This window comes from Bos mutus, chromosome 3, assembly GCF_027580195.1.
Source record: "Bos mutus isolate GX-2022 chromosome 3, NWIPB_WYAK_1.1, whole genome shotgun sequence".
In the NCBI taxonomy this organism is placed as follows: Eukaryota; Metazoa; Chordata; class Mammalia; order Artiodactyla; family Bovidae; genus Bos; species Bos mutus.
Genome location: NC_091619.1, coordinates 19581319 through 19594600, shown reverse-complemented (window position 1 = coordinate 19594600; position 13282 = coordinate 19581319). Strand labels below are relative to the sequence as shown.

General features: G+C 38.5%; 1 protein-coding gene across 7 annotated transcripts in view; it reads left to right on the top strand.

The window, feature by feature from the left end:
• ASH1L (ASH1 like histone lysine methyltransferase) overlaps positions 1 to 13282 on the top strand; it is a 207362-nt gene that overhangs the window by 59170 nt on the left and 134910 nt on the right. For all 7 annotated transcript variants that reach the window (XM_070367311.1, XM_070367314.1, XM_070367315.1 and 4 more), the window contains one exon: positions 2290 to 6853. In XM_070367311.1, coding sequence (XP_070223412.1) covers positions 2290 to 6853 — 4564 coding nt within the window. The remainder of the gene's footprint in view (positions 1 to 2289; positions 6854 to 13282) is intronic.

The window sequence follows — 13282 nt, the reverse complement described above, 5'->3', positions numbered from 1 at the left end:
AAACCAGATTTCAATATAGTCTTTTAGGAGTTTACAGGAACCAGATTTTTTTTTACTTTTCTTTTAGGCAGAATTTTAAAAATATCTTGATGAAGTGTAACATAAATATAAGTGTAACAACTCAGTGAATTTTCACAAATTCAGCCACCCCTTGTAATGAATATTTAGTTTAACAAATAAAACTTTACCAGCACCCACTAAGATCTATGCTTTTTTCTCATTACTACCGCACAGGAGGGGTAATCATTTTCCTGACTTTTATTATCATAATTAGTTGTACCTCTTTGTGAACTTAATATTCAGTATAAATAGAGTTATACAGTACGTAATTTTATTCTTACTCTATATTCTTTCAGTCTTGTTTGTGAACAGTATCTGTACTATGGTACATAGTCATAGTTTGTTCATAACAGATTTTTTAAGGTAAGTTATAACATTTTCAGATATAAATATATTTTAAAATACTTAATAAAGCCTTTTTTTAAGGCTTTAATTTTTAAGTTTTGAAAAGTAACTGTAAAAGTGCAAAATGGGAATATTGTTTTTTTAATAAGATGGAAATAAAATGTGCTTCTTTAATTACAAGCTTAATATAATTCAGTTGTATATGAGACTGTCAACAAAGCCCTTTTCCTTTTGGGCAAAATTATGAGAGTCCAGTCCAAAACAAGAGATAGTTCTCTTAATTCTGAGTCAGTCAAATATTGGTCATATTTTGTTTCTTCCCTCATAGATTACTATTTTCATTACATTTTAGTTTATTCTTCCATTTTTAACCAGATATGTACGTATTAATATAGCCACATTCCTTTATCCCTGTCTTATACAGAAGGTATTGTTATAACAACTGTTGAAATTTTTGTTTTTCCCTTTAATAATACATACTCTAGATCATTGCATAGCAGTGTATCGATATTTCCTTTTTTTTCCCCCAGTTTTTTGACACTCCATTGTATAATATATTTTGATTTATTTAGCCAGTCCCCTGTAGGTAATTATTTAGATTTATTTTCAGATTTTGCTATTAAAATAGTGTTACATGTTTAGCCTTTTGCAAACATTAGATTTTTGCCAGTGTGTCTTGGGTGTGCCAGTGTGTCTTCTGACCTAAAAGTGGGCAAAGGAATTAATGCATGTGTGGTACTTTTCTAGCTATTGCCAATTTCTATTTTGTAGGGATTATACCATTTTATATACACCACTTTTCCGTGTATGCATGGATTTGGTTTTGAGTTTTCTATCCTGGTCCATTGGATCCTTTGTCTTTTCGTGCACTACACTATTTTTGTGATAGAGGCTTTAAAAGTTAACATTTGATACAGTTATCCCCTTCTTTTTAGATTTTGCTAGTATTCTTGCTTATATATTTTTCCTAATGAATGTTAGTAACTTTTCTTATTCCTGAGAGACTCTTGTTGGTGTTTTTATGAGGATCATATTAAATCCATAAATTTGCTTAGGGCAAATTGTCATCTTTATGTCTTCCTATCCACACACACAGTATGTCTTTACCTTTGTTCAAGTCTTTCATTTGTCAGTTATACCTCAATTCTAAAAAATCTTTGCTGAAACATGAAGAAAATAATCTTTGTTGTCCAAAAGTAAAGCATACTGTTGTGTGAAATTATAAATTCATTTGTAAAGTATATAGTGAGGGTTCATGACTTTTATAGCAATTTATATTATGACTTAAGATTTTATATAAAACACATTCTAAAGAAAATATGAATATATTGTCTTTTCTTCTCACATGAAGAGAAAACTCGACTGTTTTTTCAAGATTATAATAAAGAATGTGTTAAAGGAGTGAAAGTTAAGTCAGAGATTGACCTGTATTGGTTTGGAATAATTCAAATCAATTAAAGAGATAAGCAGTGATACATTGTTTTGAATGAGGACCATGGGATATTGTAGCTAACAATATTTATTTTTTCAAAAACAGTAATTAATATAGTAATGTATATTTAGTCCATCTAAAGTTAGGTGAAAGTAGACTGGGAATTTGCCTTTTTAAAATAATGTAAAAAAATATCAGGGATATTTCTGGTAATATATATGTTCATGTGGTTGAAAGTCAAGAAAGACTGCATCTTGATAGCCTCTGATACAGTAGTAGAGGAACTAACATACTGTGACATTAGTGTAACACTAGTTAGGTAGGTTTTTTTAAAAAAGCACTACTGCGTATCTTATATCTGATATGTGATCATCTAGTTCTATTGTAATGCTAAACTAAAATGGTATATAAGGTTTACTCTCTCTGAAACCCTTTTCTTATTCAAATTTTAGGATCCTTCAAAGTTGTACAAGAAATCAGGTGATGTTGCAGCCATTGAATGCCAGTCTGAAGAAACCATCCATCTTCATTCACAGGGAGAAAACAATCCTTTGTCTAAGAAGCTTTCTCCAGTACACTCAGAAATGACAGATTACATTAATGCAACATCATCTACTCTTGTTGGTAGCCGGGATCCTGATTTAAAGGACAGGGCATTACTTAATGGAGGAACAAGCGTAACGGAAAAGTTGGCACAGCTCATTGCAACTTGTCCTCCCTCCAAGTCTTCCAAGACAAAACCGAAGAAGTTAGCAACTGGCACTACTGCAGGATTGGTTAGCAAGGATTTGATCAGGAAAGCAGGTGTTGGCTCTGTAGCTGGAATAATACATAAAGACTTAATAAAAAAACCAACTATCAGCACAGCGGTTGGGTTGGTAACTAAAGATCCTGGGAAAAAGCCAGTGTTTAATGCAACAGTAGGATTGGTCAATAAGGACTCTGTAAAAAAACTAGGAACTGGCACTACAACGGTATTCATTAATAAAGACTTAGGCAAAAAGCCAGGGGCTATCACTACAGTAGGACTGCTGAGCAAAGATACAGGAAAGAAGCTAGGAATTGGTATTGTTCCAGGTTTAGTGAATAAGGAACCTGGGAAGAAACTAGGACTTGGCACTGTGGTTGGACTAGTTAATAAAGACTTGGGAAAGAAATTGGGTTCAACTGTTGGCCTGGTAGCCAAGGACTGTGCAAAGAAGATTGTAGCAAATTCAACAATGGGATTAGTTAATAAGGACATTGGAAAGAAACTAGTGAGTTGTCCCGTGACAGGATTGGTCAATAAAGATGCCATAAACCTTAAAGCGGAAGCTCTGCTCCCCACTCAGGAACCACTTAAGGCTTCTTGTAGTACAAACATCATTAGTCATGAAAGTCAGGACCTTTCTGAATCCCTGAAAGACGGTGCCACCAGCAAAACTTTTGAGAAGAATGTCACACGGCAGAGTAAAGAAAGCATATTGGAAAAGTTCTCAGTTCGAAAGGAAATCATTAATTTGGAGAAAGAAATGTTTAATGAAGGAACATGTATTCAGCAAGACAGTTTCTCATCCAGTGAAAGGGGGTCTTATGAAACCTCAAAGCATGAAAAGCAACCTCCTGTATATTGCACTTCTCCAGACTTTCAAATGGGAGTTGCTTCTGATGCATCTACAGCAAAATCCCCTTTTAGTGCAGTAGGAGAAAGCAATCTCCCTTCCCCATCACCTACTGTATCTGTTAATCCTTTATCCAGAAGTCCCCCTGAAACTTCTTCACAGATGACTCCTAATCCATTACTTTTAAGTCCTACCACAGAACTAATGGAAGAAATTTCTGAATCTGTTGGAAAGAATCAATTTACTTCTGAAAGTACACATTTGAACATTGGTCATAGGTCTGTGGGTCATAGCATGAATATTGAATGTAAAGGGATTGATAAAGAGCTAAATGATTCTAAAACTACACATATAGATATTTCAAGAATAAACTCTTCTCTGGGAAAAAAGCCAAGTTTGACTTCTGAATCCAGTATTCATACAATTACCCCTTCAGTTGTTAACTTCACTAGTTTATTTAGTAACAAGCCCTTTCTAAAACTTGGTGCAGTATCTGCATCTGACAAACACTGCCAAGTTGCTGAAAGCCTAAGCACTACTTTGCAGTCCAAACCCTTAAAAAAAAGGAAAGGAAGAAAACCTCGGTGGACTAAAGTGGTGGCAAGAAGCACATGCCGGTCTCCAAAAGGGCTAGAATTAGAAAGATCAGAGCTTTTTAAAAATGTTACGTGTAGTTCACTATCAAATAGTAATTCCGAGCCAGCAAAGTTCATGAAAAACATTGGACCATCTTCATTTGTAGATCATGATTTCCTTAAACGCCGATTGCCAAAGTTGAGCAAATCTACAACTCCTTCTCTTGCTCTCTTAACTGATAGTGAAAAACCATCTCATAAGTCTTTTGCTACTCACAAACTGTCCTCCAGTATGTGTGTCTCTAGTGACCTTTTGTCTGATATTTATAAGCCCAAAAGAGGAAGACCTAAGTCTAAGGAGATGCCTCAACTGGAGGGCCCACCTAAGAGGACTTTAAAAATTCCTGCTTCCAAAGTCTTTTCTTTGCAGTCTAAGGAAGAACAAGAACCCCCAATTTTACAGCCGGAAATTGAGATTCCTTCTTTCAAACAAAGTCTGTCTGTGTCTCCTTTTCCAAAAAAGAGAGGCAGACCCAAGAGGCAAATGAGGTCACCAGTCAAGATGAAGCCACCTGTACTATCGGTGGCTCCATTTGTTGCCACTGAAAGTCCAAGCAAGCTTGAATCTGAAAGTGATAACCATAGAAGTAGCAGTGATTTCTTTGAGAGTGAGGATCAACTTCAAGATCCAGATGATCTAGATGACAGTCATAGGCCAACTGTCTGTAGTATGAGTGACCTTGAGATGGAACCAGATAAAAAAATTACCAAGAGAAACAATGGACAATTAATGAAAACAATTATCCGCAAAATAAATAAAATGAAGACTTTAAAGAGAAAGAAACTGTTGAATCAAATTCTTTCAAGCTCTGTAGAATCAAGTAATAAAGGGAAAGTGCAATCCAAACTCCATAATACAGTGTCAAGTCTTGCCGCTACATTTGGCTCTAAATTGGGCCAACAGATAAATGTCAGCAAGAAAGGAACCATTTACATAGGAAAGAGGAGAGGTCGAAAACCAAAAACTGTCTTAAATGGCATTCTTTCTGGTAGCCCTACCAGCCTTGCTGTTCTTGAACAAACAGCTCAGCAGGCAGCTGGATCGGCATTAGGACAGATTCTTCCCCCTTTGCTGCCTTCATCTGCTAGTAGTTCTGAGATTCTTCCATCACCTATTTGCTCTCAGTCTTCTGGGACTAGTGGAGGTCAGAGCCCTGTAAGTAGTGATGCAGGCTTTGTTGAACCCAGTTCAGTGCCATATTTGCATTTACACTCCAGACAGGGCAGTATGATTCAGACTCTTGCAATGAAGAAGGCCTCAAAGGGGAGGAGGCGGTTATCTCCTCCTACTTTGTTGCCAAATTCTCCTTCACACTTGAGTGAACTCACATCTCTGAAAGAAGCTACTCCTTCGCCTATTAGTGAATCTCATAGTGATGAGACCATTCCCAGTGATAGTGGAATTGGAACAGATAATAACAGCACATCAGACCGGGCAGAGAAATTTTGTGGGCAAAAAAAGAGGAGGCATTCTTTTGAGCATGTTTCTCTGATTCCCCCTGAAACCTCTACAGTCCTAAGCAGTCTTAAAGAAAAACATAAACATAAATGTAAGCGCAGGAATCATGATTACCTCAGCTATGACAAGATGAAAAGGCAAAAACGAAAACGGAAAAAGAAATACCCCCAACTCCGAAATAGACAGGATCCAGACTTCATTGCAGATCTGGAGGAATTAATAAGTCGCCTAAGTGAAATTCGAATCACTCATCGAAGTCATCATTTTATTCCCCGAGACCTCCTTCCAACTATTTTTCGGATCAACTTTAATAGTTTCTATACACATCCTTCTTTCCCCCTAGACCCTTTGCACTACATTCGAAAACCTGACTTAAAAAAGAAGAGAGGGAGACCCCCTAAGATGAGGGAGGCAATGGCTGAAATGCCTTTTATGCACAGCCTTAGTTTTCCTCTCTCTAGTACTGGATTCTATCCTTCTTACGGCATGCCTTACTCTCCCTCACCCCTTACAGCTGCTCCCATAGGATTAGGTTACTATGGAAGGTATCCCCCCACTCTTTATCCACCTCCTCCATCCCCTTCTTTCACCACTCCACTTCCACCTCCTTCCTATATGCATGCTGGCCATTTACTTCTCAATCCCACCAAATACCATAAGAAAAAGCATAAGTTACTTCGACAGGAGGCCTTTCTTACAACCAGCAGGACTCCCCTCCTTTCCATGAGTACTTACCCTAGCGTCCCTCCTGAGATGGCCTATGGTTGGATGGTTGAGCACAAACACAGGCACCGGCACAAACACAGAGAACATCGTTCTTCTGAGCAACCGCAGGTTTCCATGGACGCTGGCTCTTCCAGATCCGTCCTAGAATCTTTGAAGCGCTATCGATTTGGAAAGGACACTGTTGGAGAGCGATATAAACATAAGGAAAAGCACCGGTGTCATATGTCCTGCCCTCATCTCTCTCCTTCAAAAAGTTTAATAAACAGAGAAGAACAGTGGGTGCACCGAGAGCCTTCAGAATCTAGTCCATTGGCCTTGGGATTGCAGACACCTTTACAGATTGACTGTTCAGAAAGTTCTCCGAGTTTATCCCTTGGAGGATTCACTCCCAACTCTGATCCAGCCAGCAGTGATGAACATACAAACCTTTTCACAAGTGCAATAGGGAGCTGCAGAGTTTCAAACCCTAACTCCAGTGGCCGGAAGAAATTAACTGACAGCCCTGGACTGTTTTCTGCACAGGACACTTCACTAAATCGGCCTCACAGAAAGGAACCACTGCCTTCCAGCGAAAGGGCAGTACAGACCTTAACAGGTAAGAGGTTTATTTTGTTGCCAGTTGTTTGTGTTAGAGAAATGGTGAATTTTGCTTACTGGTTGCCTGGTACATGTACATGAGCTTTGAATAGCTCTAATGTTTTGTGTTTTTGTTTTTATAAATGTATTTTGAAATGTTATCTTCCACCGTTTAGTTTTCAGTAGATGTGAGAAGTAAGATAAGGCATGTCTTTGAGTTAATTTTTAGTTTTGAGAAGAGAGATCATTATCAAAACGAGATAATACTCAACTTTTGGAAATCAGGAAAAATTACTTTCTTGCTCAAAAAGGCCATTACAGTTTCTTTAGGGAGATATGGCTTTACAATGTTGTGGCTCTCTGTTAACAGCTTTGCAGGATTTTTAATATATATACTGTTATTTGGTTTTTGTGGGGTTTTTTTTAAGTATAATTGATTTACAGTGTTGTGGCTATCTGTTAATAACTTTGCAGGATTTTTAATATATGCTAATTCAATTATAAGTGTTTCTGTGTTATACGAAGAATATGTTGTTAAGTCTGTACGTCTCATAATAAAAATCTAAGCATTCAAAACTGTGACTTTTCAGGCATTCCCTGGGATCCAGTGGTTAGGACTCTAAGCTTTCACTGCTGTGGACCCAGGTTCAATCCTGGTTGGGGAACTAACAAGCCATGCAGTATGGCCGAAAACAAAATAATCAACTTTGTAAAATTTAACTCAATATTTAGCAGGACTTCATTTTTCAGAGTACCTTTAGGTATCTTCAGAAAAGCTGCTTTAGTTGAATAAAATGACATGAAGCAAATTTAGATAATGCATTTGTAATTTCTAAAAAGTGCCTTGAGAATTGAAAAGAATATAGAAAACAAGAAAGAGGAAGCATTGCCTATTCATGTAGAGATATCTCTAAGTCAGGAGTTCTTTGTCAAAGATCTCAAATTTGCCAGCTGATAAATTAACTCTAGAAAGTTCATGAAACCTCTGATGTTGTAAGTAAAATTATGTGTATGTGCTGCTGTGTGTGCTGTGCTTAGTTGCTCAGGCATGTCTTACTCTTTGCAACCCCATGGACTGTAGCCCACCAGGCTCCTCTGTCTGTGGGATTCTCCGGGCAAGAATGCTGGAGTGGATAGCCATTCCCTTCTCCAGGGGATCTTCCCAGCCCAGGGATTGAACCCAGGTCTCCTGCATTGCAGGCTGTTCTTTACCATCTGAGCCACCAGGGAAGCCCTATGTATATATATGCTTGTGTGTATTTTTCAGGAAAAAAATCCATGCATTTGATCAGATTCTCCAGGTAAACCCTCTAAGCCTCAATATCTCTTCTATAAAATGGAATTAGTTGGGTTATTATTAGAAGAAGTAAGTGTGATTATAGTGTTTATTAAAATGATTTGCACATAGTAAACACACCGCTGCTGCTGCTGCTGCTGCTAAGTCACTTCAGCTGTGTCCGACTCTGTGTGACCCCATGGACGGCAGCCCACCAGGCTCCCCCGTCCCTGGGATTCTCCAGGCAAGAACACTGGAGTGGGTTGCCATTTCCTTCTCCAATTCACGAAAGTGAAAAGTGAAAGTGAAGTCCGCTCAGTCCTGTCTGACTCTTCGCGACCCCATGGACTGCAGCCTACCAGGCTCCTCCGTCCATGGAATTTTCCAGGCAAGAGTACTGGAGTGGGGTGCCATCGCCTTCTCCGAGTAAACACACAGATGTTAATTAATATTCCTCCAAAAGATTAAAAGCTTGTGCATTAGAGGAAATGATAAACCCCTCAAAGAAAAGAGTTTTTGTTCCTGATTTTAATTATTTGTGAACTTTTGAAAAATAGAAGCTATCTTGGTAGAGAAGCTGTAGTTTTTAATAGTGTAATAAAGAGGGAAAAAAATCACGAACTCTAGGTTCATTCAACATATTTTTTGATAAAAATTAGTCAACAGCAGTTAATGAATATCTGCTGTCTGCCACACATTTTACTTTGTGGACCGTTGTAATGTAATAGAGATTAGGGCACACAGGTTCATTGTTCTCATTGAACTTAATATTGGAGGAGATAGGTAATAAAGCTACAAATTAAATGTCATAAAAATTTTGACAAGCAGTTTATAAATATACACAAAGACATACATACATACATATATATGGGTTCTTTGTAAGTATGAAATGGGGGCCTAACTCAGGAAGCCTTCCCTGAGAAAGTGACCCTAGACTGTTACTTGAATGAAGGATGAACAGCAGTTATCTAGGTGAACACAATTTCCCCTTATTCATCCATTCATTCATTCATTTATTTATTGAATTGCAAAACATCTAGCATTCTTTCACTCACTCTTATGTAGTAGAGAGTAAAGACTTGATACCTTGCCTCATTAACTTTCAGCTTGGTGAAAGAGGACAAACTGTAGAGTGGTAAGCACACAAATAATGGCATGATTAATTTAAGTGCTGTCAATTAATGTAACAGCATTAGAGTAAATAAGGGGAGGGGGGTACCTATTTTAGGTGGAGTAATTAGTTATAGCCCAGGAATGAAAATTTACTGTTAAGGGATATGAAACCACCAAGCTTTTTAAGCTAAGGATTGGGTGAAGAGCACATTTGAAGATCTTAAGATGTTAAGGAGCTTAGACATTAGGAAAAGTAGGGGAGAGGTCAGAAGGTTCATTGTGGTAGGAGAGGGAATACAAAACAGAATGGTGAGAGAGTTGTGAAAGAAAAAAGCCAGAGTGTATGTTAAAGATATTGATTTTATAAAAACCAAAGCAAAAAAAACAAGTTTTGATTTTAGATTTGCATTTTTAAAGATCATTCTAGCTCTGCGTGAACATTGAATTGTAAATGTAAAAATAGTTACAGGGAAACCAATCAGTGGACAATTGCAGTAGCCTACATAAAATGATACTTAGACAAGGGTGTTGGCAGACTCCTTCATGAATGTTTGAGAGGTTCGTGCATTGTCCTGATATAGAGTAGACTGAAAGAGGAGGGATTTGGGGAGAGCACAGGTTTGCTTTTTAATATTTATAAACCTTGAAATGCCTTTATAAAATTCAAATGGTGATGCTGAGTGGGCATTTGGGTATGTAGTTCTGGAGCCCAAGAGAGATGTTTGGGCTAGAGATAAGGGCATTTCACTCTGAGGTTTTGAAAAACTTTGGTGATATTATTCACTAAAGGTAAAAGAGTGTCTGGAAACAATACAGTTAGGAACAGACTCTCAAAACCTATTAAACTCTGTAAACAGAGCACCAAAAAAAGCAATAATTCTGGAAAATACCAGCAGCAGGTAAAAATACGTGTTAAATTGTTCAATAAGTAATGAAATACTACAGTAAACATAGGACTTTTAAGAAAGATGAAAGTAGCCTTATAGAAGCAGATATAAAGAAGGGTTAAAGCTGCTCAATGTAGTTAACATGTTAGTCACTCAGTCATGTCCAACTATTTGTGACCCCATGGATTGTAGCCCACCAGGCTCCTCTGTCCATGGAATTCTCCAGGCAAGAACACTGGAGTGGGTTGCCATGCCCTCTTCCAAGGGATCTTCCTGACCCAGGGATCGAACCCAAGTCTCCCACATTGCAGACAGATTCTTTACGGTCTGAGCCACCGTGGAAGCCCAGTGTATATCATAAATATAAATTGATGCCAGATATAGTTGGTTCTGGTTTATTGTTCTTATTTGTTTCTTTTGCATTAAGATTGGGGGAAACACACAGTAAGCATTTGTAGGAATATCTGTGACCAGTTGTTCCCAAAAGGATGCATGGGCATTCTGAACAAAACTACATTGCTCAACGGTTTACTGCATTTAGTTTGTGTTCATGTAGTCTTCGTTTAGCTGCTGATCTTGTGTTTCAAAACATTAATGTACTTTGAAAAATCATGTATGTACTCACACAACTTCTTTGTCATTCTGGAGCTGTTTCACACTGTAGAAGCACTGTAACAAGACAGACTATATATCTATGAATCTGCTTATCTGTTTATCTGCATGTCATCATGAGAGAAAGATTTCCCTACAGAGAATACAGAGTGAGAAAAAGAGAGAGCCTTGGGTAGCTTTGAACAATTTCATTATTTAAAGTAGTGGTTAAAAACCATCGACCTTTGGTTTGTATATGACCCATTATGGTGATTTCTATAGTTTTTTTTTTTAATGCTGAAATTTTAAAATCTGGAGATTTCACATAACTATTCAGAGTTCTACTTTCCTTTGAAAAGAAATCAGAACATCTGACAACACTTAATCCATATTTCCTGGATGACGTCAAGGTTGGGTCTCAATAATGGCACCCCCTCTCCACTCCCCAGGTCTTTAGTCGGGGCATGCAGTCTTCCATTTGCCTCAGTCTTCACAGTTTCCTGATGTGTGTTAGATATGACCCAGTTTAACTATTGAAGTGGTTTATCTGGCTCCAAGGAATATTAAAGCTGTGGCCCCTAATTTAAGAGTTGTGAGAAGAAGCTTATAACAAGTGGGGAAATTGAGGTGAAGGTGAAGGGAAATGACTTGAATGTGTCAAGTATATCACCTTCATGGACAATAAAGTCACCCAAGAGGCCATTTATTGGGGTTAGAGTGGAAAGGATGGATCCACATCTGGCTTCAGGGACCTTAGGGACTGAGATAGCAGGGAGATCTGACATATGCAGAAATACCTGCTTAATGAATAAGAAGCTGTCTTATTTCTTTCCTTTAAAAAATAAAACATAGTAAGACCTCTGTGGAGAGTGAAAAAGCTGTCTTAAAACTCAACATTCAGTAAACTAAGATCATGGCATCTGGTCTCATCACTTCATGGCAAATAGATGGGGGAACAGTGAGAAACTTTGTTATATTTTTGGGCTTCAAAATCATTGCAGATGACAACTGCAGCCATGAAATTTAAAAACATTTGCTACTTGGAAGAAAGAAAAGCTGTGACCAACCTAGATAGCATATTAAAAAGCAGAGACATTACTTTGTCAACAAAGGTCCATCTAGTCAAAGCTATGGTCTTTTCAGTAGTCATGTATGGATGTGAGAGTTGGGCTGTAAAGAAAGCTGAGCTCCAAAGAATTGATGCTTTTGAACTGTGGTGTTGGAGAAGACTCTTGAGAGTCCCTTGGACTGCAGGGCAATGAAACCAGTCAACCCTAAAGGAAATCAGTCCTGAATATTCTTTGGAAGGACTGATGCTGAAGCTCCAATACTTTGGCCACCTGATGTGAAGAACTGACTCCTTGGAAAAAACCCTGATGCTGGGAAAGATTGGAGGCAAGAGAAGGAGACAACAGAGGATGAGATGGTTGAATAGCACCACTGACTCGATGGACATAAGTTTGAGCAAGCTCCGGGAGTTGGTGCTGGACAGGGAAGCCTGGCGTGCTGCGGTCCATGGGGTCGCAAAGAGTTGGACATGACTGAGCAACTGAACTGAAGTTCCTGTTCTGATCAATTCTCTGTCACCAACTGGGTTTCCTCTAATTTAGATCAGTTCTGATACTAATCACCTTGAGTTAGAGAAGACCTTACAATTTAAGAGCAAAGATTTTTTTTTTAAGACTGCCCCCGCTTAAGATGCCAGCTGCAAGTTTCAGTGTCGCCAGTCCACCCACACTTCTGTCCAACCTGCCACAGTTTAGGTCTTACCACAACCCTTCATTTAAAAAAAAAAAAAAACCTGAAATGGGTTATTTATTTTATTTTTGGCTACATTGTGTCTTCATTACTGCACGTGGGCTTTCTCTAGTTGCAGTGATTGGGGGCTACTCTCTAGTTGCAGTCTGCAGGCTTTTCATTGCAGTGGCTTCTCTTGTTGCATCTCCCGGGCTCTAGAGTGCTTAGGCTTCAGTGGTTGTAGCACAGGGGCTTAGCTACTCCATGGCATGTGGGATCTGCCTGGATCTGGAATCAAACCTTTGTCCCCTGCATTGGCAGATAGATTCTTAACCACTGGACCACCAGGAAAGTCCTAAGCCCTCAGTTTTGATAATTTGGTGGAATGGCTCACAGAACTCACTGAAACCACTGTAATTACAGTTGCAGTTTTATTATAAAGGATACAGATCAGAAATTGAAGAGATGAATAGGGCAATAGCTGGTGTGGAGAAAGGGACAAAGAGTTCCTATGCCCTCTTTCTGAAATATGGGTGTGTCATTCAGTAGATCACTATGTTCGCCAACCAAGAAGCTTCACAAGGCTCTGGGTTCAGAATTTTGATTGGGGTTTCATTGTATAGGCATGCTTGATTAAATCATTGGCCACGTGTTTGCACTCAGTCTCTAATCCATCTCCATCCTCTGCAGGTTGGGCTCACCCAAAGTTGCAACTGTCTAATCTTGTGGTTGGTCTCTAATGACCAGCCTCCATCCTGAAGGAATCTTAGGGTTCACCTTAAGCCACCTCTTAGACATAGCAAAGACACTACTATCAGGAAATTCCAAGATTTTTTTTTGAAGT